Source organism: Mobula birostris, chromosome 19, assembly GCF_030028105.1.
Source record: "Mobula birostris isolate sMobBir1 chromosome 19, sMobBir1.hap1, whole genome shotgun sequence".
Taxonomy (NCBI): domain Eukaryota; kingdom Metazoa; phylum Chordata; class Chondrichthyes; order Myliobatiformes; family Myliobatidae; genus Mobula; species Mobula birostris.
Window position 1 is genome coordinate 21,333,529 of NC_092388.1, and position 24,781 is coordinate 21,358,309.

The window sequence follows — 24,781 nt, forward strand, 5'->3', positions numbered from 1 at the left end:
TAAAGAGGGTGGGGAAGAAAGACCTTGATAGGTTCTCCATATATACAAAGAGAGGTGCAAATAGTCCTGACGAAGGGTCTCAGCCCGAGACATCGACTGTACCTCTTCCTACAGATGCTGCCTGGCCTGCTGCGTTCACCAGCAACGTTTATGCGTGTTGCTTGAAATTTCAGCATCTGCAGATTTCCTCGTGTTTGCAAATAGTTTATGGGTTTGCTTAAAAAAAACTTTGATTTATTAACACCTAAATCACAAAGTAAGTTATAAAGATTTTAAAATACAATCCTGTAACTGGGGAGTATAGATGCCGAGAACAAAATATGAATTGACAATTATATGCACACACTTCCTGCAATCAGGCAAATTAACATCATAAATCACCATTTTCACCGAGCAGTAACCTTCTCTGCAGAGTATCTTAGCAGAAAGCAATGCTGTGTTATTCCCCCAGAACACAGATGAGTAAGAGGGACTTAAGGATGATATTTTCACACAGGATTTGGGAAAGTGAGTGCAGAGCGAGAATCACATGGGGCCAGAACATTCATAATTGGGGCTGGGAAAGCACTCAGCAGGTCCAACCCCATCAGCAGTGAGAGAAACTGATGGAAAACTCAGGGTCATGGAACTTCTACCAGGAACAGAAAAGATAAGCCAACAAGCATGTTTGGAGGTACAGAGGAGGAAGGGCATAATGAGAACAGAGGGGATATTTGTGCTGGTGTGCAGACCAATTGTTTAATAAAAGAGCAGTTGGAGATGGAAAAGTTAAATAAGAGAAAATGAAACAGAAAAATCCAGCCACATCTGCGGAGAGAGGCAAAAAAATGTTTGATCTGTATCCCATCAGAGACATTCCCATTGTTCCACCAAACCCTTTCCCTCTTGGCAAGTGAACACAATTATTTTCTAATTTTTTTCCAATTCTGATGAGAAGATCTTGACCTGAAGCATTGGCAGTTTCGCTCCTACTGACACTGCCCAACCTGCAAAGCACTTCCAACTTTTTTAGTTTTTATGTCAAAATGTTAATATTTGGAAATGATCTGCACTTGTGAAGATGACCTGCATTTCTCACAACTGTAACTTCTGCTTACATTCAGGGAGCTTTATTGTGATTGGAAACTTTCATCCCATCCTAAAATCAGAACTAAAATTTAGTGCAGAATGCGATACAGTAATTTGATTACCCCATGAGAGAACAAGAGGCTCCTTGGGTGAGTCCAAATCAAATATAAACTAATCCATAATGTAACTTTACATATTATTAAATAAACTTGATTTAGATGATCAAATGAATACTCAATAACAGTCACTAAAGTATATGCACACACTTCCTGCAAACAGTTGTCTGGGTACTCAATGAAACATTTGCTTGCTATGGGAACAATATCAATTCACAAGCTTGATTCCTGACATAAGGGAAACGATTTATGAAGAAAAGACTGGCCTGAACCTACCAGTGTTTGAAAGAATGCAAAGTGATCTCACTGTAACGTACACTCAGTGACCACTTAGTTAGTTACTTTAGGTACCTAATAAAGTGGCTACTGAGTGAAGTTCTGTATTTTATCTTCTGCTACTGTAAACCATCCATTCAGAAATGCTCTTCTGCACACCACTGCTGTAATATGTCATTATCTGAGTTACTGTCTCCTTCTTGTCAGTTTGAACCAGTTTAGCCATTCTCCTCTGACCTCTCTCATTAATGCACTTTTGCCCAAAGAACTGCTGCTCACTGAATCCTTTATGTTTTTCGCACCATTCTCTATAAACTCTAGAGACTGTTGTGTGTGAAAATCCTAGATCAGCAGTTTCTGAGATACACAAACCACCCCATCTGGCACCAATTATAATTCCATGGTCAAAACTCATTTAGCTCACATTTCTTCCCCGTTCTGATGTTTGGGATGAACAACAGCTGATCCTCTTGACCTTGTCTTCATGCTTTTCTGTATTGAGTCGCTGCCACATGATTGGCTAGTTAGATGTTTGTAATAATGAGCAGGTGTACCTCATAAAGAGGCCACTGATTATGGAAGCATCTGAATAGGATCAACAAACAATATACTGAGCAGGTTGTTTCCTCTGGTCAGAGTGTTCTAGAATTAAGGACAATGGGCTCAAAATAAGAGCTTACTTATTTAAGTGAAATAAAGAAAGGATTTTCACTCAAAATCTTTCAACTTGATATAGAAACATATGAAATAGGATCAAAAGAAGGCCACTTACCCCTCCATTCCAGCTCTGTCATTTATCAAGCCCACAGCTAATCTTGCACTTTAATATCATTTTCTTGCACTATCATAACATCCTTTGTTTCCCCTTAATATCCATAAATCTACTCAATGTTTTATGGATTCATCACTGTTTTGAATCAACTCAGTGACTGAACCTTAACAACTCCCTGTGACAGAGAATTGCAAAGAATCTCACACCCTGAGGAAAGCTCTTCTGTGGCAGACATATGGGCTTATCTTTATGCTCAAACTGTATCTCCTAGTTTTAGACTCCACAACTAGAAGAAGCATCCTGCATTTAAGTCTGTCAAGAACCTTTAGAGATCAAGTTTGATTGGGATATCCTAGCATACTTCTAACAACAGAGAGTACAGGCCCAGTCTACTCAATCTGTCCTCAAATGGCAAACTGATTATATCCAGAACCAGTTGAATGTATCTTTGTATCTTTACTCCATTTCTATAGGCAAGTATATACTTTCTGTTGTTAGGAAGACCAAAATGATACTTAATACTCCATGTGAGGTAACTGCAGTGAGTCTGTATTCAATTTCTCTTGCAACAAAGACCAACATACCAGTTGCTTGCCTCGTTGATTGTTACACCTCCATGTTGGCTTTGAGTGACTTGTGTACAAGGATATCCGTGTCCTGTCCAACAATAATATCATGCAAACAACTAGTCCTGACGAAGGGTCTCGGCCTGAAACGTCGACTGCACCTCTTCCTAGAGATGCTGCCTGGCCTGCTGCATTCACCGGCAACTTTGATGTGTGTTGCAATAATATCATGCAACCTCTTGTCATTGAAAAATTATACCCCGTTTAGTTTTTACACACCAAAATGAATGATCTCAGATTCTTCCACATTATACAGCATCTGTCATTCTCCTGTCTACTCATTCAACATTTCAATATCTTCCCTCCAAAAGCCTCCTTACACCCTCCTCAGTACTCATAATTCTGCAATCCCATCTTCCTTAATATAACTTCTTCTCTACCCCAGGAGCCAATGGGTGCTTGATTACCAAACTATATTCTTGGCTGCAATTGATAAATTTTTCTAACATTGAGTAAATCAAAGGATCATCCAGGAAAATGGATTTGAGAAATTGGATCAGCCATAATCTTAGCGAATAGCAGGGAAGGCTTGAGATTTGTATGATCTATTCTTGGTTCAATTTCTCATGGACAGTACAGTGCAGAAGCCTCAGGCACATATAAATAGCTAGGGTGCCTATGACTTTTGCACAATTCTGTATTTGTGAACTTGAAGTGGAGAGTGAGTGTATAAATCTGGTGGGAGCAAAGGATGTTGGGAATGGTGAGGGTGGAGTGCCACGGGAGGGGTGTGGGACAGGTGGCAGAGAAGGGTGGGGGAGTTTGGCATGGGTACAGACACACCCAACCCTGAGACACCAGGCAAGGTCATTTGATTATTTGATTCCAAACAGTTGGTTTATTGACCATTACAGAATGTCTCTCTGGTGCTTCCCACTCCCTCCCCTCTCCCTTCCCCTCTCCTCAACCATGATTCCCCTCTCTCTGCCCCATTCCCACTCTCAGTCCACAATAGAGACCCATATTAGAATCAGGGTTCATCACATATGTCATGAAATTTGTCTTCGTTTGCTGCAGCAGTACAGCGCAGAGTTCACTACAGCCCATCTCAAAAATAAGACTTTTGCACAGTACTGTACAAGACTGCAAAATTAAAATTTAACAATTGTAGCATTACAAAAAACTGCACAGATTACAAAGGAAAAAAATTCTTTCTTAAGACACAACAAATACTTAAAAAAAAGCTTATGAAGACTCTAGTGGGCAAATTAAATTGGACTAAATAAATTTAAACTATAACAGCATATTAGATATTGAGGTGAACTTGGATTAAGAGAAACTCTTTCTGTTAGGGAATCTAGAATAAAGAGACGCAGTCTTAAAAATTAGCTAGGCCTATTATGAAGTGAAATTCGGGCAATCTCCACACAGAGAAAATGTCAAGTTTGGAACATCTTTGTATCAGCAATTGATGGTCCATCAATTGTTAATTTGAAATCTTACATTAATAAACTTGATAACCAAAGTATTAAGGGATTTGAAGTAAAGGGGAATATGTGGAATTAAATCAGAGATCAGCCTTTATCTTATTGTTCATGTCTGCTTAGGATACACCATCCTTCATTGCTCCAACCCCAACAACAATCACAGAGGGCTTTCATATCACGTGTACCTGAAGAATAGGTCGGACCGTTCAGGATACTTGGGATGATGAAGACTAAATATGGTGCAAAAAAAGGAAATAGTAAGATACTTTTGGATGAAATGAAGTAGCTGTAGCACAACAAAAATATCCAAAGGGGATTTCTCAAGAACGTTATGAAATAAAAACTGCTGTCAGGTTAGAATGTCCTGGATCAAGCCCACTGCCTAGATTTGGCATCCATGATGTCACCAAAACGTACTTGCATTATCTGAATGCAAAGGGCCACCTGAACTGATCATCTGACCCAATAAGTCTACAGCGGGTTGGCCATGAACAGTAAACACTGAGACACCACTTGGGGATAGAGGTAACTTTCTAAAGAGGCAAGAAAGGCAAGTTTCCTGCTGTCAGACTTACCTGAAAATCCATCTGTGTAGGATACACGCCACCTATGTTGTCCAAGGGAAAGACATTAGGGCCCATACAACTTGGCACCGGTGTCGTCGCAGAGTAATGTGCGGTTAAGTGCCTTGCTCAAGGACACAACACTCTGCCTCAGCCGAGGCTCGAACTAGCGACCTTCAGATCACTAGACAGACACCTTAACCACTTGGCCACGTGCTGACACCTTACAATCATTCTTAAGGTATACCTCTAATGTGATCTTCAAGTTCAAATTTATTATCAACCAACCATACATGAACACAGCCAAATGAAACAGCATTCCTCTGGGGCTGAGGTGTAAAATGCAGAACCAATAGCATACAGCACATAACACATATAGTTATGACAGCAGGAAAACATACAGTGACAACAAAATAATATAGTCCAATTCCCTGGGTGGTTTGGCCTGTAGATTGATAGTGCATAGGATGTTGTCCTGGTCCAGCTTGTCTTCCACTGAGCAAACACTAGAGGGCAGCACCAATGGGATGGGACGGCCTCCAACCAAATGGGGATCCCAGTGCGTCCACAGAGGCCTCTGCACTCTGCCACACCACCTCCAGTGTCTCTTCTCCTGGGCGGTTGCTACGGGCGACACCGCAGCACAAGAGCCTGGTCCACACATCAACCAAGGCAACGTAGCTTCCCCACCATTGGTCTTTCCATTGAATCAGTGAACCGAACTTGCAGTATTCTGCATTATCAATGGTCCGATAGGATCTTGTGATCACAATAAAAATATCCAAGACAATCATTTGTACCACTTGTTGGACTGCACACAGTCTTCGCAGAACAATGGTATGCAACAAGTCCAGGTAGTACGCAGCTGTCGCAGTCAAGTAGAGCACCGATGGGGTAGACCAGCAGTACTTGATATTCTTAATATCCAGCAGTGTCTTGTGATCGTAAAAAAGATGTAAAACACAAACAAATGCACCTTTGGTTGGACCCAGAGAGGCTCAGGGTTCTTTGTATCAGCGATCTTTGAAGATTACACAATGGGAGATGGTTTAGACATTACTAACAATTTACGTAGTCAGTGGTCTTGATAATTTGATGGATGAATCACCCTTCTATAAAGAACATAGAGAAAAATCTGGGACAATTGATGACTTGAGTCCCTGTCGAGGAATGCAATGGCCACTTGAATAAAGATCAAATTGAAGGATTTTAAGTTATGGCCCTTTGACCATTTGAGTATGTTGCTTATTACATAATTAATTTTAATAGAAGATTGTCAGAGCCCAATTTATATTCTGTAATTAATCAAGACCCATCTCATTTGAAATGTGTTAATTTAAGAGATGTCATAAAAATAGTTATTGCCTCGTGACTGCAATAGATACTTGCCTTGTAAATCACCTGTCTAAATAGAGTGTAAAAACTTGCCATATTAAAGCATTCACACAGCAATTGAAATATCCTTCCAGTGACCATTGAGTTACCAAATTATTAAAAATCATCAAAATCCTGACTGCGGCTATAGAGCATAGAAGCAATAGTTTTGTGATTTCATTGTTGATTAATAGTCCTTTCTCACTCTGTCAGAAGGTTATAGTTTCAAACTCTGCTCCCAAGAGTTGTGTATATTTAAAACAGAGAATCGAGTCTAGGACTCCCGTGCAGTACAGATAGATGAGCATTATTGGAGGTATTGGAGGTAAAGCAAGGCCTGTCTATTCTCCCAGAGTGGAGAGATTATCTCCCAACGTCCCAATTAGCATACACCCTTCCTTTAACAACACAAAAATAAATGGTTATTTTAATGCTTGTGCAGTGAACCTGGAATGGTTACTATATTTTATACAAATGCAACCCTGTTTCCACAAAGTACTCCATTGGCTGTGAGTTATAAGGGACATAAAAGATGTTATATAAATGCTGTTCTGCTCTTGATGCAGAGCTCTCAGTCATGTGTGGTTGACACACAAAGGGGAAATCTGATGGGTACACAAGAGGAAAAACAATAATGCGATTCGAGGCCAAACATTTATGTGGCAGGGAGTGGGGAAAGCATTTCCAGAGAATGAATATGGTCACAAAGCCTGTAGATACAATGTAATTCCAGACAATCCCACTGCAATTTCTGGGATCTTCCGTGTGCAAACAGTCTGCTACTTTTGCCATTTTGCTGAAAGGGTTAAATTGGTGGTCCAGCCAAATGGTGAAAATACAATTTTACTAGTTCTCAATCAGGCGTGGGAATTAATTGGAAATCGAGTTCAATTAATTTCTCGTTAATCAGGGTCAAATCTAATTTATATATCTTCTAGTATGGTTTAGATAGGTCTATTATGTTGGAGCATCTCTGGCCACAAATAACAACAACATCAAAATGCTGGAGGAACTCAGCAAACCGGGCAGCATCTATGGAAAAAGGTACATTTGACGTTTCGGGCCAAAACCCTTTGGCAGGACTGTCACTTTAAGTGTTGCTCATCCTATATTTAAGCATCATTCTACACAGTCATTCCACATCAATATCACAGCAAAATCACAAAACTGTTCATTTTCTTGTAGCCCAATCTCCTGTAAAAACTTAGATATTTGACTACATAATATCTTTTGCATCATTTCAGGATCCTTCAAAGCACATTACAGCTGATGAAGGATTTTTTTAATTTATAAAGGGTGTGGTCACTATTATAATGTAGCAATCCAATAGCCTCCCAAATGTACAGCACTGTGCAAAGTCTGAGGCACGCTAGATTTTTTATATGGTTTCAGATGGTATGGTCTCCACAGTGCCTTGATCTCAACATCATCGAGGCTGTTTGGGATTACCTGGAGAGACACAGGCAAGTGGGGCAACAAATTCTGTAGAAGAACTGTGGCAAGTTCTCCAAGATACTTGGAACAACCTAAGAGCCGATTTTCTTATAAAACTGCACGACAGTGTACCTAGGAGAATTGATGCAGTTTTAAAGGCAAAGGATGGTCACACCAAATATTGATTTGATTTATTTTACTGTTTACTGCTCTTTATAGTAATTTTTTTGATATCTAGAAACTTTACATTTCATTATTTTTGAAAGCACCTTCACTTTACAGAATTTTTTTACATATGCCTAAGACTTTTGCACAGTAGCTGTACATTGTCTGCGTGTGCAGGCCAGACAAACTGATCCACTGCGTCTTACAGGTGTCCTGTGAGACAGAGGGGTTCCAACCCGACAGCATTCCCTGGGCAGTCATCGACCTGGTGAACTCTTAAAAGACATTAACTGTTTTTGATAGGCTGCTTAACAAGATTAAATCCTATGGCATTACAGGAAAGATACTGGCATGGATAGAGGAATAGCTGATAAGCAGGAGGCAGTGAGTGGGAATAAAGGGGGCCTTTTCTGGTTGGCTGCCAGTGACTCGTGGTTTTCCTTAGGGGTCAGTATTGGGACTGATGCTTTTAACATTGTTTGTCAGTGAATTGGATAGTGGAACTGATGGCTTTGTGGCAAAGTTTGCCGACGATATGAAGATATGTGGAGGGGTAGGTAATGCTGAGGAAGCAATGCGATTACAGCAGGACTTAGACAAATTGGAAGAATGGGCAAAAAGCGGCAGATGGAATACAGTATTGGGAAATGTATAATGCATTTTGGTAAAAGGAATAGTAAGGACTATTATTTAAATGGGGAGAAGGTTCAAACATTGGAGGTGCAGAAGGAATTAGGAGTCCTCGTGCAAGTCTCCCAGAAAGTTAACTTACAGGGTGAGTCTGTGGTTAAAAAAGGCAAATGCAATGATGGCATTTATTTCGAGGAGACTAGAATATAAAATCAAGGAGATAATTCTGAGTATCATCCACAAACTTTGCCACAAAGCCATCAATTCCATTATCCAAATCATTGACAAACAATGTGAGAAGTAACTATCCCAATACTGACCCCCGAGAAACACTACTAGTCACCAGCAACCAACCAGAAAAGGCCCCTTTTACTTCCACTCGCTGCCCCCTGCCTGTCAGCCATTCCCCTATCCACGCCAGTATCTTTCCTGTAATGCCATAGGATTTTATATTATTAAGCAGCCTCATATGTGGCACCTTATCAAATGCCTTCTGAAAATCCAAGTAAATGACACCCACTGCCTCTCCTTTGCTCACCCAGCTTGATACTTCCTCGAAGAACTCTTAATAGATTTGTCAGGTAAGATTTTCCTTTACAGAAACCATGCTGACTTTGACTTCTTTTATCAGAAGTCTCCAAGTACCCCGAAACTTCATCTTTAATAATTGATTCCAACACTTTCCCAACCACTGAGGTTAGGCTAACTGGCCTGTAATTTCCTTTCTTTTACTTTCCTCCCTTCTTATAGAGTGGAGTGACATTTGCAATCTTCCAGTCCTCCGGGACCAGACCAGAATCAAGTAATTCTTGAAAGATCAATGCCAATGCATCCATTACCTCTTCAGCAACCTCTCTCAGGACTCTGGGATGTAGTCCATATGGTCCAGGTAATTTATCCACTTTAAGAACTTTGAGTCTGCCTGGCACTTTTTCCTTTGTAATAGCAATGGCAATCACTCCTGCTCCCTGACACTCATGGTCCTCTGGCATATTGCCAGTGTCTTCAACAGTCAAGACAGATGCAAAGTACTCATTATGCTCATCTGCCATTTCTTTGTCCCCCAACAGCATCATTTTCCAGTGGTACAATACCAACTCGCACCTCTTTATATAACTGAAAAAACTTTGGTATCCTGCTTTATATTACTGACTAGTTTGCCCTCATATTGCATCTTTTCCCTTTTTATGGCATTTTTAGTTGTGTTTTGTTGTATTTTAAAAGATTCCCATTCATCCAACTTCCCACTCACTTTTGCTGCCTTATATGCCATTTCCTTGGCTTTTATGTAGCCCTTAACTTCCTTCGTCAGCTACAGTTGCCCACCCCTGCCATATGAGAACTTCTTCCTCTGTGGGACAAATCTATCCTGCGCCTTGTGAACTATTCCCAGGAAATTCAGCCACCTCTGCTCTGTTGTCATCCCCGCCAGTATCCTCTTCCAATCCACCTGGGCAAGCTCCTCTCTCAGGCCTCTGTAATTCCATTTATTCCATTGTGATGCTGATACATGTGACTTAAGCTTCTTTCTCTCCAACTGCAATACGAATTCAATCATATTATGACCACTGCCTCCTAATGGTTCCTTTACATTAAACTTCCTAATAAGTTCAGGGTTATTGTCACCAGTTGGAGTATTGTCAACAGTTTTGGGCCCCAGATCTCAGAAAGGATGTGTTGTCATTGGAGAATCCAGAGGAAGTTCACAAGGATGATTCCTGGAATGAATGGGGCTAACATATGAAGAACGTTCGGCAGCATTGGGCCTGTACTCACTGGAATTTAGAAGAATACGGGGTGGGAGGGGGGTCTGATTCAAACCTACCGAATGTTGAATGCTCTAGATAAGGTGGATGTGGAGAGGATGTTTCCCATGGTGGGGGTATCCAGAATCAGAGGGCACAGTCTCAAAATAGAGGGGCAACCATATAGAACACAGCCCAGGAGGAATTTTTTTAGCCAGAGAGTAGTGAATCTGTGGAGTGCTCTGCCACAGACTGCAGCGGGGGCCAAGTCCATGGGTATATTTAAAGCAGAAGTTGATAGTTTCCTGATCAGTCAGGGCATCAAAGGATATGGCGAGAAGGCAGGTGTATGGGGTCGAATGGGATCTGTGATCAGCCATGATGGAACAGCTGAAGTAGGTTTGATGGGATGAATAGCCTAATTTTGCTCCTATGCCTTATGGTCTTATGATAATTCAATACATTAAAAAAAACTAATTGATTTAAACAATTAAAAATAAGAACATTAAAAATATTAAGAGATTAACAAATAATTAGAAACAGTAATTGTGATTTTCTGTATCTTGCAGCTCCAGAACCATTTATATTCTCATTCCTATTTACATTGCCTCCAGACAAATTGACTGCAAGCTGTCGGATAATGCCACCAACTTGTGTATCTTTTGTCTCTCCTGCTCCCCACCCTTTTACAAATATTCACTTTATTTTCCTCCCGATAGTCTTTTTAACTTTTTCTACTTGTGTAATGTTTTCTTTCTTCCATGCATTCAAGTCCAGGTTAGTAATAAGAAACGAAATGTCCACTGTGTTCTAAACTGCTGCCCGGTGTAAGAGATATTCAGTTATCTACCATCAATTCCTGCTTCCAGCTTCAGAGAAAATTCTAAATTGATGCTGCTTCTCTCCCCACTGAACATTTGGGCTTCCGTTTGAGGCTGAAAGCAAACTGCTGGAGATTCTCAGCTGGTTGAGCAGCTTCTGTGGTAAGGTGGGAAATCGTCAATGTTTGGGATTGAGACCCTGCATTATATCTGCAAGGGAAGATAGCTTGTATAAAGAAGTGTTGCTTCTTTCTCCTGTCTCTGTTCTTGGAAAAGCAGTTTGCTTTTTGGCTTCAGACCCCAGCATCTACAGTCCCTTGGGCTTCTATCTGAAGTTGTTCTTCCCAGTTTTACCTCTAGACAGATACAACTAGAATCAATTTCTACTTCTATAATCACTGCTTCTTACTGTCTGACAAGCTAAAAATCGATAGTAGTTAGTTTACTCATTGCATTCACTTCTACATCCACATCTAAATTGAATGATCGTAATAGAATGATCAAAATGGGCTTCAATTTGGGGAGTACTGGTAATAGACCCAGGGAAACAGCTATTCCATTGGGGCAAGTTTCATTTGGACATTTCTAAACAGCCAGTAAATTTCCGCAAATTCTTTTTTTTGAAATTTGTTCCACAACTCAAATATTTCACAACCTCAAATAATAACTGCAATCACAAGGGTAAAAGAAATCTGAATACTCATTCACATTTGATGATACAAGTTAGATTAATTGTGTTCCTACTCTTGAGATATAAATTAGACATGATTATGAGTCACAGGTCTAGAGATTTCACAGTGGAAAGCTGTCCCACACACATATTTGGAAATAAAATAACAAGGAAATGTTGATGAGGCTAAATTTATCTCACAACTCTAATTATGTAATTAGCATTTGATATAAGTTGGTGTTGATCAAAATGGGTTTCAATTTGCAGGGTACTGGTAAAAGACGCAGGGAAAGAGCTACTCCATTGGGGCAAGTTTCATTCGAACAGGGCTAGAACCAGTCTTTCAGTAAATTTGAATGAGCGAAGTCACAGAAAGCACTTTAAGTTAAAATGGAAGAAGACTGAGGGAAAATACAGAAAATTGAAGGACAAAGTGACCTTGCAGGGTAGAAAACGGGTACAGAGATGGGCACAAAGCAAAGTAAGACACAAAATTGATCACACTTTATTAGAGTTAGTGTATTAATCTTCATACAAAGATGAATTAATGGCATAAATGAAAATAAAGGTATACAATATACATTTGGTCCAGTTTAAGACAACTTAGTGTCAGCAAACACAACTATTAACTGCTTCATTACTCACAATTTTTCTCAAAAATGATAACTGCCTGTAACTTCCCTTCTCAAGGTGAGATTTTGAACCGCATGCATGACCTGGCATTTTTGTGGCGTGAACTGAAGTCATGAAGGTGTAAGGTGGTTAAAGCATAGCGAATTGAGACAGCGGGGCCTGGGCCCGAGAGTGGGGAGCAAGTCGATGTTTAGCCACTGCTGGAGCAGACTTGGAGGCGACTCGAAGCGGCAGAACCGCGGTGAAGCAGAACCAAGGCTGCAGGGCCCGGGAATGAGGAGCAGCCCGCTGTCAGGCCGATTTAAAAGCTGAGCCAGATTGGAAAGGTTGGGTAGGAGCTGAACCGAGCCGCCGTGTATCGAAGTGGCAGGATCCAGATCCGAGAGTGAGGAATGACCCAAGGCTGACCGATTTAAGCATCAGTCCAGATTGAAAAGGTCAGAGTGTTTGGGCTGGCGGCGAGGGACGGGCAGCTGTTCAGCTCACTGCTCTGCGAGGTTTACTCATCTCTGCACTTAACTGAGGCTGTGGCCTGCAACTAATGGGCTCTTAGATTGGCTGTCACTGGCTTCATGGCTGTCAACTCACTTTCATGAACTTCAGTTCTGAATTTTATTTGCTTAATTTTCTTGGTTGCACAATTTGCTTCTTTTTCCCCCCTCTCCACACATTGGTGTTTGACAGTCTTCTTTTTTAATGGGTTCTGTTGGATTTCTTTGTTGTGTGCCTGCCTGTAAAGGCACAAATCTCAAGATTGTATTATAGTATACATATTTTGATAATAAATGTAGTTTGAACTTTGAGCAATATCACAGTCATTTCAGAATGCTTTGAAAAGCTATTGAGGCTGGGTATTAAACACCCTAAAATATTGAGCTTCTGCTGGTGACAGGCAAAACTGGAAAGAAGAGAGAGAGATCCTTTTAATGGATGGGATGAAAGAAGTAGAGAGAAACGATTTATGTTCAGAAAATCGAGCAGTTGTCAGTTTACATACAGCTAAAAGGCAAAGGGGAAGGAAACACTGGTGCGGTTTGTCTGTGGGTCTCCAAACAGTTTTAGAAAGAAGTGTTTAGTATAAATTGGGTGTAATAATTCAGAATCAGATTTAATCTCACCAGCATATGTTGTGACTTTGTTGTTATGTGGCAGCAGTACAATGCAATGCATAATAATAAACATTAATTTACAGTAAATATGTATATTTATTGTTAAATTAAATAAACAGTGAAAAAAGAGAAAAAAATCATAGAGAAGTAGCGCTCATGGGTTCATTGTTTGTTCATGAATCTGATGGCAGAGGGGATAAAGCTGTTCCCGAATCACTCAGTGTGTGCCTAAAGGACAATACACCCATCCACATATAGACAGGGCAAACCAAATGAGCAGTGATAGCGTGGAAGGTAAATTCAAGGACTATGTAAGAGATCATTTTCTAGATCAGTATATTGAGAAACCAATGAAATATCAAGCATTTTTAGATCCAATATTATGCAGTAAGAAAGAAGTGATTAATCCTCTGATGGTTGAAAGACCTTTTAAGGAAAAGTTATCATATATTGTATACTTATGACAAAAAATGGACCATTTGTCCCAACCTGGTTCCTGGGAGGAGGGCAATCACATTACTCTCATCTACCCCTCCTGCATTTGTCTACCCTTATGACTTTTCCCTCTCACATACACCCATCAACTCTCTTTTCACTCTTGCCATCAGCAGTAAGGGGGAATTTATGAACATACGTGGGAGAAAGCGAGAATAATGAGAGGCCACTCACACAGTCACAGAGTCTGAACAAACTGCAGTATAGCAACTCAAAGGTCCTGGAGCTGTGAGATAGAAGCAGTAACTGCTGCGCTGGGAAGCTGCCTGTTCTGAAACTGTAGTCTTAAACATATAAAACAAATGTAAAACTACCAAGGTGTGAGATACAAATTGGCCCTAGCAGACTGAGAAACTATATTAAAAGCTGTGAAAGTAAACAAATCACAGCCAATTTTTAGGTAATTAATTCATAGTTTTCTGCAAATACATACAACTTACAGACACAGAAACCAACAGGAACAATGATCCAGGTGTGTTGACAGGGTAGACCAGAGGTCAGTTTTAGATCTGTACAATGGGGTGACCCACTGGGGCACCCTTTGAGAGAAGGGTAGTGCAGTCTGATGAGACCAGAATGAACATTAAATTTTCCTGAATGCTATTGGTATCGCTTTGCTTTGGAAACTGAAGTAGAAATCCTAGTTTATTAAAGAAGAACGACGCGTAGCAAAGCAAATATAGCTCCTCCTCGTTTATTGAAGGACACTTTTGATGGCATCATTTCTGGTTATCCGCCACCCTTGTGCCTCTCGTTGTCATTCTGGAGAGGTGTAGTCCTTTCATCCCCCGTCTCCTCATCTCTTCTGCTGTTTGTTCCTTGTCTCTGATCCTGGAGACGTGCATTTCTCAGCTCCTTTGTCTCTTCCTCTCTCCTCCTTCTGTGCCTGTTTTTGTCATTCTGGGGGCGTGCAGCCCTTTCGTCCCCCGTCTCTTCATCTTTTCTGCTGTTTGTTGTTTGTGTCTGATCCTCCTGGAGACGTGCATGCCTCTCCTCCTCTGTCTCCTGTTCTCTCATCTTTTTTTGTCCTGACTCTTTGATCCTGGAGTCGTGCGGCCCTGGCTTCATCCGATTCTTGTTCTCTCCCTCTCCTTGCTGCTTCCCGGCGACGTTTGGCTTCATCTCTTGACCATAATGTCCCTGTTCCCTTTCCACACGGCATAATTAGGCTGACCATTTTTTTTTAACCCTAATGCTGGATAGAAGATATGAAGCAGTAACACCAAAGAATGCTGATTATTCTTGATGATGTAGTTGGAGGTCTCCTAAATGGACTTGATATAGTCACTGCTGTCTTTTGACTGCAGCAAAGGGTTTTATGGATGTCTCAAAGTACGTCATTACAATAAGATTTAATTATCTCTTATTGATGGGTGGCAGTTAGATCTGTCCCAATCCTGCACATGCTGATGGTGATTAGAAGAATGTGACCCCTCAAAATAGAGCAAAGCAAATATAGCTCCTCCTCATTTAACGAAGGACACTTTTGATGGCATCATTTCTGGTTTATCCGCCACCCTTGTGCCTCGCTGTCATTCTGGAGAGGTGCAGCCCTTTCATCCCCTGTCTCTTCATCTCTTCTGCTGTTTATTCTTTCTCTCTGATCCTGGAGACATGCATTTCTCAGCTCCTTTGTCTCTTCCTCTCTCCTCCTTGTGTGTCTGTTTTTGTCATTCTGGAGACATGCAGCCCTTTCATCCCCCATCTCTTCACCTTTTGCTCCGGTAGGTGTCGCTGCTGAGGCTGGCCGTGTGCATGCGTTGGGCTGTCGCGTCCCAATTTCCATGATGGCGGATCGGCTCTCGGGTGAAAGTGAGCCTGTTGATTTTGGGGAATGAGCAATTTTATACGAATATATAACCCTGAACTTTGCCTGCGTTCTGTAAGTTAGCACATTTTAATTCGATTTAGCCAAAAAAAGTGCCACTGTAATGCACCGTTTAGGCTAATTGGAGGTCACAAAGAGACAGACAGATAGGAGATGAGAGTCTTAGTAGTATATAAATTAGATCTTTCACCAATATTTCTGCGAAATAAGAATATTTCAAAATTGAACAAATGCAGACCAAGAAAAGTCCAGTCTACCGCCCTTGCACTATGCATGTACAAAGCTATGCAGTGAGTTAAACACCTTCGCAAAAATCACCTGATAGAGAAGCTTTCTTCAGGGTTTTTAATGAGATCTTACTTGTGAAAAAGATATTCCTGTTCCAAGAGCAAATAAAGAGAGGGTGGAGATGGATGTCTTTCCATTGCGATTTCAAATTAATCCACCAAGGAGGTGATATAAAAAAAAGCTTACGTACAAGAAGTGATGTTCATACCAAATGAAATGCACCTCTAGAGGGCAGAACACTCTCCGCCTGGCATCCATAGCATGTCAAACTGAACTGCTGAAACTAAAAATCAACTTATCATTTCATTAAGTCTTTGGCAAAGGAAGGATAGTCTTGGCAATTGGTCTTGAAAACGATTTAATATACCATCTTTAACATTCTCACTTTGAAAATGCTGATCTTGATGCTGTTCTTGGTGGGGATCAGTTAACCATGAGGAGAAGGTGAGCTGATTAGCTTGGAGCTCTCTTGTGACATCATCAGCCAGGATGAGATCAGTAGGAACGTAGTTCCATTGGCTCTCCTGAGTTGATCTTTTGATATGTTGGACCCTATTATGTATATAAACACAGAATCTCCTTGTTTCATTAAATATATAACTGAGCACCACCATGCTGTCGGTAAAGAACTTGATATAATCTAGCCAACATGCACAAAATGCTGGAGGAACTCAGCAGGCCAGGCAGCATCTATGGAAAAGAGTACAGTCGACGTTTTGGGCTGAGACTCTTCAGCAGGATTGGACAAAAAAAGATGAGGAGTCAGATTAAGAAGGTGGGGGAGGGAAGGAAGAAATACATGACACATCTCCTCCCTCACCACCATTCAGGACCCCAAACAGTCCTTCCAGGTGAGGCAAAACTTCACCTGTGAATCTGTTGGGGTCATCTACTGTATCCGGTGCTCCCGGTGTGGCCTCCTGTATATCGTCAAGAGCCGATATAGATTGGAGATCGCTTCACTGAGCACTGACACTCTGTCTGCCTGAAAAAGTGGGATCACTCAGCGGCCACTCACTTTAATTCGACTCCCAATTCCCATTCTGATGTGTCAGTCTATGGCTTCCTCAATGCTCCCCCTTCACCACTCCTCATTCCCATTTCCCTCTCTCACCTTATCTGTCCATCACCGTCCTCTGTGCTCCTCCCCCTTTTCTTTCTTCCACAGCCTTCTGTCCTCTCCTATCAGGCTCCTCCTTCTCCTGCCCTGTATCTCTTTCACCAATCGACTTCCTAGCTCTTTACTTCACCCCTCACCTCATCCCAGTTTCACCTTTCACCTCATATTTCTTCCTCCCCTTCCCCCACCTTCATACTCTGACCCCTCATCTCTTTTTCTCCAGTCCCAATGAAGGGCACCCTGAAACGTCAGCTGCACTCTTTTCCACAGATACTGCCTTGCCTGCTGAGTTCCTCTTACATTTTGTGTGTGTTGCTTGGAATTCCAGAACCTGCAGATTTTCTCTTGTTTGTGATATCATTTAGTTCTGTGTCCAGCTCTTTAGATATCATCTCTGCCATCTCAGCTGCTAGAACAGCAGAACTGAGTTCACGCCTGGCTATGGTGAGATCTCATTTGGGAGCAAGCTTTGCCTTGCCTGCCTCTCAAAGTCCAACCCTACATCCCCATCATGAGAAGTGGAAACAGGTAAGGCCAGCCAAAAGGGCTTTGGTGAAGCTGTACAGGCCGATCCCTGGGCAGTGGATACAATGGATTGCAGAAGCATTGATGAACTCCAATCAAACCATCGACTTCAGAGGACGATGGAGACAAGAGGCCATCGATGGCCTATGCTCCACTCACCTGCTAAGGGCCCAAGTAAGTAAAGTTTGCCTTGCCCAAGATAAATCCAACTTCACTATATCCAGCAGTGAATGAGACCTGCAGCAATATTGAACAGCACCAATAACTTTAGTTGATCCATCATATAAAATGCCGACCTGTTCCTTTGGAGCTGCAGATAGCGGAATTTTTGTGGAGGTCCTTGGAATCTTCAAACCTTCAGGATCCTGAAAGGAAGAACACCACTGCTCATGCTTCTCTTTAGGGAGTGGGACATCCCATTCACAAGATTGCAAGGTCAATTTCTTGATGTGAAGCTTCACTCTATACTGACTGAAGCAGCAAATCCAAGCGGGCGAAAGAGGCTGTTGGGTGGTTGATAACACATCACAACACAGTATCAGTGACCTGGAAAGTAAGGGTGTCAGTAACAAGCTCTCATCCAAGGCCCAGAATGTGTTGCATAGGAGGCAGGTCCTGTCCAAGATCCTGGGGACCTTTCGCCAGATCTTCAGATGCATGACCTTAGCACTGTTGGATATGATGTTAAGCAGTCTGAGATTAGATTGTGGCCAATATGTCTTGCACTACTTTCAGAACCCTGACTCTTTCTTCTGCACCAGGAAATGAGTTAAGACCACCAACAACATAGAAGAGACTTTCTACATACCCTGCATGCTTCAGACCTGAATTCTTTCTTTCATTCAATAGCTGTCGTCTTAAGACCATAGATTGTCACATTTGGTGAGAGACATGAACTCTCATGCAGTACTCCGGAATCTCGCTGTACAGTCGGTGATCGTGAGGCCACAAGAATCTGAGGTAGTCTTGTTGTTGCTCTTTCACTAGGAAGCTGTGGAACATTTGTTTGATGCCTGCCATCACTATGTTGGACTCAATTCAGATTTGGTCTGGCCACTGCGAGAGCACATTGTTCAGAAATATGCCTTTGAATTGCACATTTGAATCAAAGACAATTCGTATTTATGTAGGTTTCTGGGAGTTGGGCAAATATTAGTTTTCTTTGTTGGGATCTGGTGGAGCCGTTAAGTTAGTATGATTGTTTCTGAAGAGTCTCTCCATGAAATCCACGAAATGACCTTTTGTTTCTGGTTTCCTTCTCAGTGTGTGACTGATGGACATCAGTTGACCAAGGGCCTGCTCTCTGTTGTTTGGGAGGAGACAAGCAAAAATGAAGGGGATCTACCCAACTTTTGGACTCGTATTTGCCAAATTTTATTCATAATTTGAAGGAGGACCTCATCTTCAATGGAAGGTGGCAGCTTATAATTATCTTCCAAGTGACAGAACACCAGCCTGCCTAAATCTGGTTGAGCAGAGGCAAGCACTTCAATGTGCTTGGTTTGCTTACCTACTATCTTCTCTTTCATACAGATTCTACGCTCACAGGGTCCGAAATGACTTGGACACCCATTCTCCAGGACATTATCTTAAATGCGCTGACAATGGGCTGATGAGCCCCATTGATGGAGACTTCACCCACTTTGACCAACCCAGGTCTAGTTGTTGGACACGAGGTGCATTGTGCTACCCTTTGCGCTGTTTGTACATCTTAGCCCACAAATTTATCAATCACCCCTGCTATGGACCACCTGGAGGTCCAAGACATTCTTGTTACATGCACGTGCAGTTCAACTCTGAGTGATAATGCAGAAAGTTTGAAGTTAATTACTCATCTCCTTCTACCTTAGGCCACAAACTTATCAATCACCCCTGCTGTGGACCTCTTCTACAAAGGGATCCGTATGCTCCACGACCACTGGACTAAGTGTGTACATGTAGGAGGGGACTATGTTGAAAAATAAATGTGCTAGGTTTTCTAAAATTGACTCCTTCTACCTTGGGCCACTAACTTATCAATCACCCCTCGTAACTCTATGCATGAGGAAGTAGCTACATCTGATGGGTATTTGGCCGGCTCCCAACTGTGCTTTGCTGCAGGTGGGCTGGAACCAATAGTAGCCCAATGCACTGGTCTTGACTGAAGTCCTGATTAAGTGCTGGTCACTGCTTGACAGCACTCCAAGTTTGCGGATGACACGAAGCTGGGTGGCAGTGTTAGCTGTGAGGAGGATGCTAAGAGGATGCAGGGTGACTTGGATAGGTTGGGTGAGTGGGCACATTCATGGCAGATGCAATTTAATGTGGATAAATGTGAAGTTATCCACTTTGGTGGCAAAAATAGGAAAACAGATTATTATCTGAATGGTGGCCGATTAGGAAAAGGGGAGGTGCAACGAGACCTGGGTGTCATTATACACCAGTCATTGAAAGTGGGCATGCAGGTACAGCAGGCGGTGAAAAAGGCGAATGGTATGCTGGCATTTATAGTGAGAGGATTTGAGTACAGGAGCAAGGAGGTACTACTGCAGTTGTACAAGGCCTTGGTGAGACCACACCTGGAGTATTGTGTGCAGTTTTGGTCCCCTAATCTGAGGAAAGACATCCTTGCCAGAGAGTGAGTACAGAGAAGGTTCACCAGATTGATTCCTGGGATGGCAGGACTTTCATATGAAGAAAGACTGGATGAACTGGGCTTGTACTCGTTGGAATTTAGAAGATTGAGGGAGGATCTGATTGAAACGTGTAAGATCCTAAAGGGATTGGACAGGCTAGATGCAGGAAGATTGTTCCCGATGTTGGGGAAGTCCAGAACGAGGGGTCACAGTTTGAGGATAGAGGGGAAGCCTTTTAGGACCGAGATTAGGAAAAACTTCTTCACACAGAGAGTGGTGAATCTGTGGAATTCTCTGCTACAGGAAACAGTTGAGGCCAGTTCATTGGCTATATTTAAGAGGGAGTTAGATATGGCCCTTGTGGCTACGGGGGTCAGGGGGTATGGAGGGAAGGCTGGGGCGGTGTTCTGAGTTGGATGATCAGCCATGATCATAATAAATGGCGGTGCAGGCTCGAAGGGCCGAATGGCCTACTCCTGCACCTATTTTCTATGTTTCTATGTTTCTATACAGTCTTCTGCTTGACGTACTGCTGAAGCACTACATTTGAAACATATTGATTACTCCCTTAGAAAGCATCTTCATAAGTGGTTTTACTCTGAATCCTCTGCATTTCCTTAAGGGCAAGGTTTCTTTTGGAGCTAGCGTTATCTATCAGGGTTCATGGTAGAGTTTTCTACTTTAGTTTTGTTGACCTTAATAGGGGTTTTGGTTTTCCATGCTTTTGCTGGAGGCCTTTCTTTGAAAGACATGTTACCAGTAGTTGAAAGCATAAAACTAGGGTTCATTTCGCATTTCTGCATGGTGGGAGATGAATTCCACAAGGAATGAAAATGGTGAATGGGGGCATGTTGTTATGTTTTATACTCGAACCCCTTCTATTATTCTTGCATATCATTTCTCCACGATAGGGTTCATTCCCTTTGCTGTATCCAAGAAACTCAGTCCTAGTAGGTAACCCTAGTTTCTTTGACCTGCAAGCTCCAGTAGCGTCTATGGTTCTTTATGTGAGAACTTTGGAAAATTATCCAAGTCCACTAAAGAGATATTCTTCATTTGCCTCTGGAGGGCCAAGGCATTTGTCCAGCCTCTGCTACACCATTTGTAAACAATTAGCTGGATTATTAATGTGAACTGCTCTAATCCTTTTTGCCTGTTGCAGTCCCTCCCCACCAAGCCACTCACAGAGAAAGGCCAACTCTTCACTAGGTTTGGAACTTAGTCATTGCAAAAGCTTGACTTCCAGGACAGATAACTGGCAGACTGGTTTTCAAATACTTTTAGTCCTGTTGTGACTAGGTCTTGATAGGCCAGATACCAAGCCAAATCTAATGTAGCTGCAGCTCCTGAATGAGAACATTGTGGAGACTGGTTTGCCAAGTGTGGGTCCTGAGATGTATGGAAGTATGTCTGTAAGGTTGTGCATCTGTTTATATCCGTGAAGATAGAATTGGCATCGGTAGCAACTCTTGACTGAGATTTTTGCTGTGAGGAAACTGCTGAAGGTAGCGTTGAGGGTCTTTGTTGCTGCAGACCTTGACTGTCAATACCTGGACATCGTGAAAGCACGTTGGCTGCTTGGTGTGGACAGCTTTTCCTTGTCGAGCTGGACCACTGTCTTTTTTATCGTCAAAATGAGTTTGGACATATTCATTACGCAAGCTCTCTCCATGTCTATACATGCTTTCTCCATTTCTATTTGAGCTTTCTCCATTTGCATCTCAACTTCACACTTAGCATAAGCCTCTCTTATTTTGCCCCTTCAGCTCTAGAGTGGGATGTTGCTGCAGCTATGCTAATTGTTCGAGCATCGCGAAGACGTGTTAGTTGCACCTCACTCTGACTGACTTCCAGGTCTTGGCGATCAATGTTGCTCGAGCTGGAAGCTGACATTATGATCTACAGCCTTCTGACATGTCTACAGTCTATGGGCAATGCCTTTGAAGGAGAGTTATCTTTATACTCTACTGCCCTCGCAGTGCATTTGTACAAAGCTATGCAGCGAGTTAAACATCTTCTGAAAATCACTGAGATGGAAGCTTTCTTCAATGTTTTTAATGAGATCTAACTTGTGGAAAAATATTACTGTTCCAAAGGGAAAATAAAGAGAGGGTGGAGACAGATGAACATTTTTTGGGTTTTTTTTGAGTTCTTTATGCTTATTGTGTGTGTTTTTTTAAATATACCACATCAGATCCAGAGTAACAATTTGTTCTTCTTTTACACTTGTACTGAAGAATGATAATAAACAATCTTGAAATTGCTGAGGGAAGCGAAAACAGGATCTGAGAGCAAGCTACTGAGGAGTATTAACATTGATTGCAGCATCTCCTAAAAAAGTGTTGAAAGGAAATGGTTATCAAAGCTAAATATAGGTTTCCTATAGACTGAGCTGAGCAACAACGTATTGGAGAATAATGAAATGGAAACAAAATAAACAAATATCTGTTTTTGCTAGAAAAAGGCACCACCATCCTCCAGAAACACCGGAGATTACCGGTTCCAGAATGTATAAGATGTTGAATGAAAAAGTACTGGAGAAAGTAGTGGGACTGAAAGCCATTAAATCCCTAGGCTATGATGGCCTTGATGGATTTGATCCTATGATGGATTTGAAAGAGGTCCATGTGGAGGTAGTGTTTGTCACCCTCCAAAATTCCACAGATCCTAGAATTATTACCACATTTGCAAGGTAGCAAATGTAGCTCAGCTAGATAAGAAAGGTGGAAGAAAGAAAACCGAAAATTATTGCTGCACTTAGCTTGATGAATCAGCATGGGAAATGCTATAATCTAACGTAAAGGAAGTTAAAGCAGGAAATTTAGAAAGTGGGACTGACCCTCTGCAGAGTTTTCATGGATCTATGAAGGTGAAACCAAATTGGCAAATCATTTTTTGTTTTGAGGTTGTACCCAGCAGATGCATAAAGGACCTGGTAGGTTTGATCTATAAGGTGAGATTAAGCAGACTGAGTCAATGCTCAAGAGATTTAAAAGACAAGAAATGATCTTATTACAGGGCTTTAGAGAGCAGATGTAAGGATGATAGTTCCCTTGGCTGAGGTGACTAGAATCAGCAATCACAGTGTCAAAATAAGGAATCAGCCATTCAAAACTGAGAGAAGGAGAAATGCCTTCACTGAAAATGATAGTGAAAGACTTAAATTCTCCATACAAGAGGGCTGTGGAGTCACATTCATGAATTATATCCAAGAAAAAGGGTAGACACAAGAGATGCCAGAAATGTTGGAGGAATTCAGCAGGTCAAGCAGCATCTATTGAAGGAAACCATCGATATTTTGGGCCAAGACCCTTCATCATGACAGACAAAGGCCTGATGAAATGTCGCAGCCTTTAACAATTACTGTTTATTTTCCTCCATAGATGTTGACAAAGGGTGATAAACTTTTGGGTATTGTACAAACAAGAAAATAGGCTTAATGAGGGTTTGCAAACATAAGGAAATCTACAGATGCTGGAGTTTCAAGGAACACACATGAAAATTGCTGGTGATTATGTGTGTTGTTTAATGAGGGTTCCACTCTCTTCCTCACTCTCCTTCTCTTATCCCTCTGCTCCCTTCCTTCTCCACCTTCTCCTCAAGGTCTAAGGAGGTGGAGATGGACGCCTGGCCATGGAACTTGGTGGAAGAGTTGGGGAACGGTGGGGGGGGGGGGGGGGGGTGACATGAAGAGTAACTTCCAATGCAAGCCTTCTGAGTCCTGTGTAGATTGTGGAAGGTTCCAAGTGACAATTTCTTTTGAAAGCATCAGTGTGTTTTTCCCATTAGCTTGTGATTACAGGTTAAAAGACGAACACAGTTATTTGCAGTTGCCTTAATGGTCATTAATTAGCAGCCTTAGTCTCACATCATTCCAATAGTTACACTCTCCCCATCATTGATATTGGATTTGCTTAATTTATTTAATTAACAGAATTTAAACTCAAGATTCTGGATAATTATTCCAGTTTTCTGGATTGCTTGTCCATAACATAGCAACTCTAATAGACTACAGTTTCTTCTCAAGTAGAGTTAATCACAATCTTTGGCCAATATGGTAGAGCTTCCCATTTCATCAGATAGACATCTCAAAGTACTTACTCCCTCATGCGGCGCATCTTGGCCTGTGCCATGGTACAGTTGATAGCTGTCGGTCCCTGGTACACAGCTGAAATCACGGTGCCACCATCTGTAATCAACACAGACACGTTGTTGGTGTCCATATCTCTCGATTCAGATTCTTAAGGCTAGCTTTTCACGTCACACAGGCTGCTCAGCTTTCTAAAGCAGTCAATAATAGCAGGCATTACTTGGAAAGGAGATAAAGGCACGAAGCGAAGATTTTTCCCCCTTGGGTAGACGTCTGAGAATAAGGGACTAGAATACGGGGTCAAGAATGTAGTGAACCTTTGGAAATCTTTACACCAAGGAATGGTGGATGCTGAATCTTTAACTGAGATAAATGCGTTCTTAGTTAACAT

General features: G+C 41.7%; 1 protein-coding gene across 3 annotated transcripts in view; it reads right to left on the reverse strand.

Annotated features, from left to right (window-relative positions):
• The window catches only part of nek11 (NIMA-related kinase 11), a 355,541-nt gene that overhangs the window by 10,754 nt on the left and 320,006 nt on the right, over positions 1 to 24,781 (reverse strand). For 2 of the 3 annotated variants that reach the window (XM_072283318.1, XM_072283316.1), the window contains exon 15: positions 24,402 to 24,489. In XM_072283318.1, the coding sequence (XP_072139419.1) occupies positions 24,402 to 24,489 (88 nt within the window). Of the gene's footprint in view, positions 1 to 1,964; positions 2,046 to 24,401; positions 24,490 to 24,781 lie in introns of those variants that run through there. The other variant, XM_072283319.1, reaches the window with a different exon arrangement.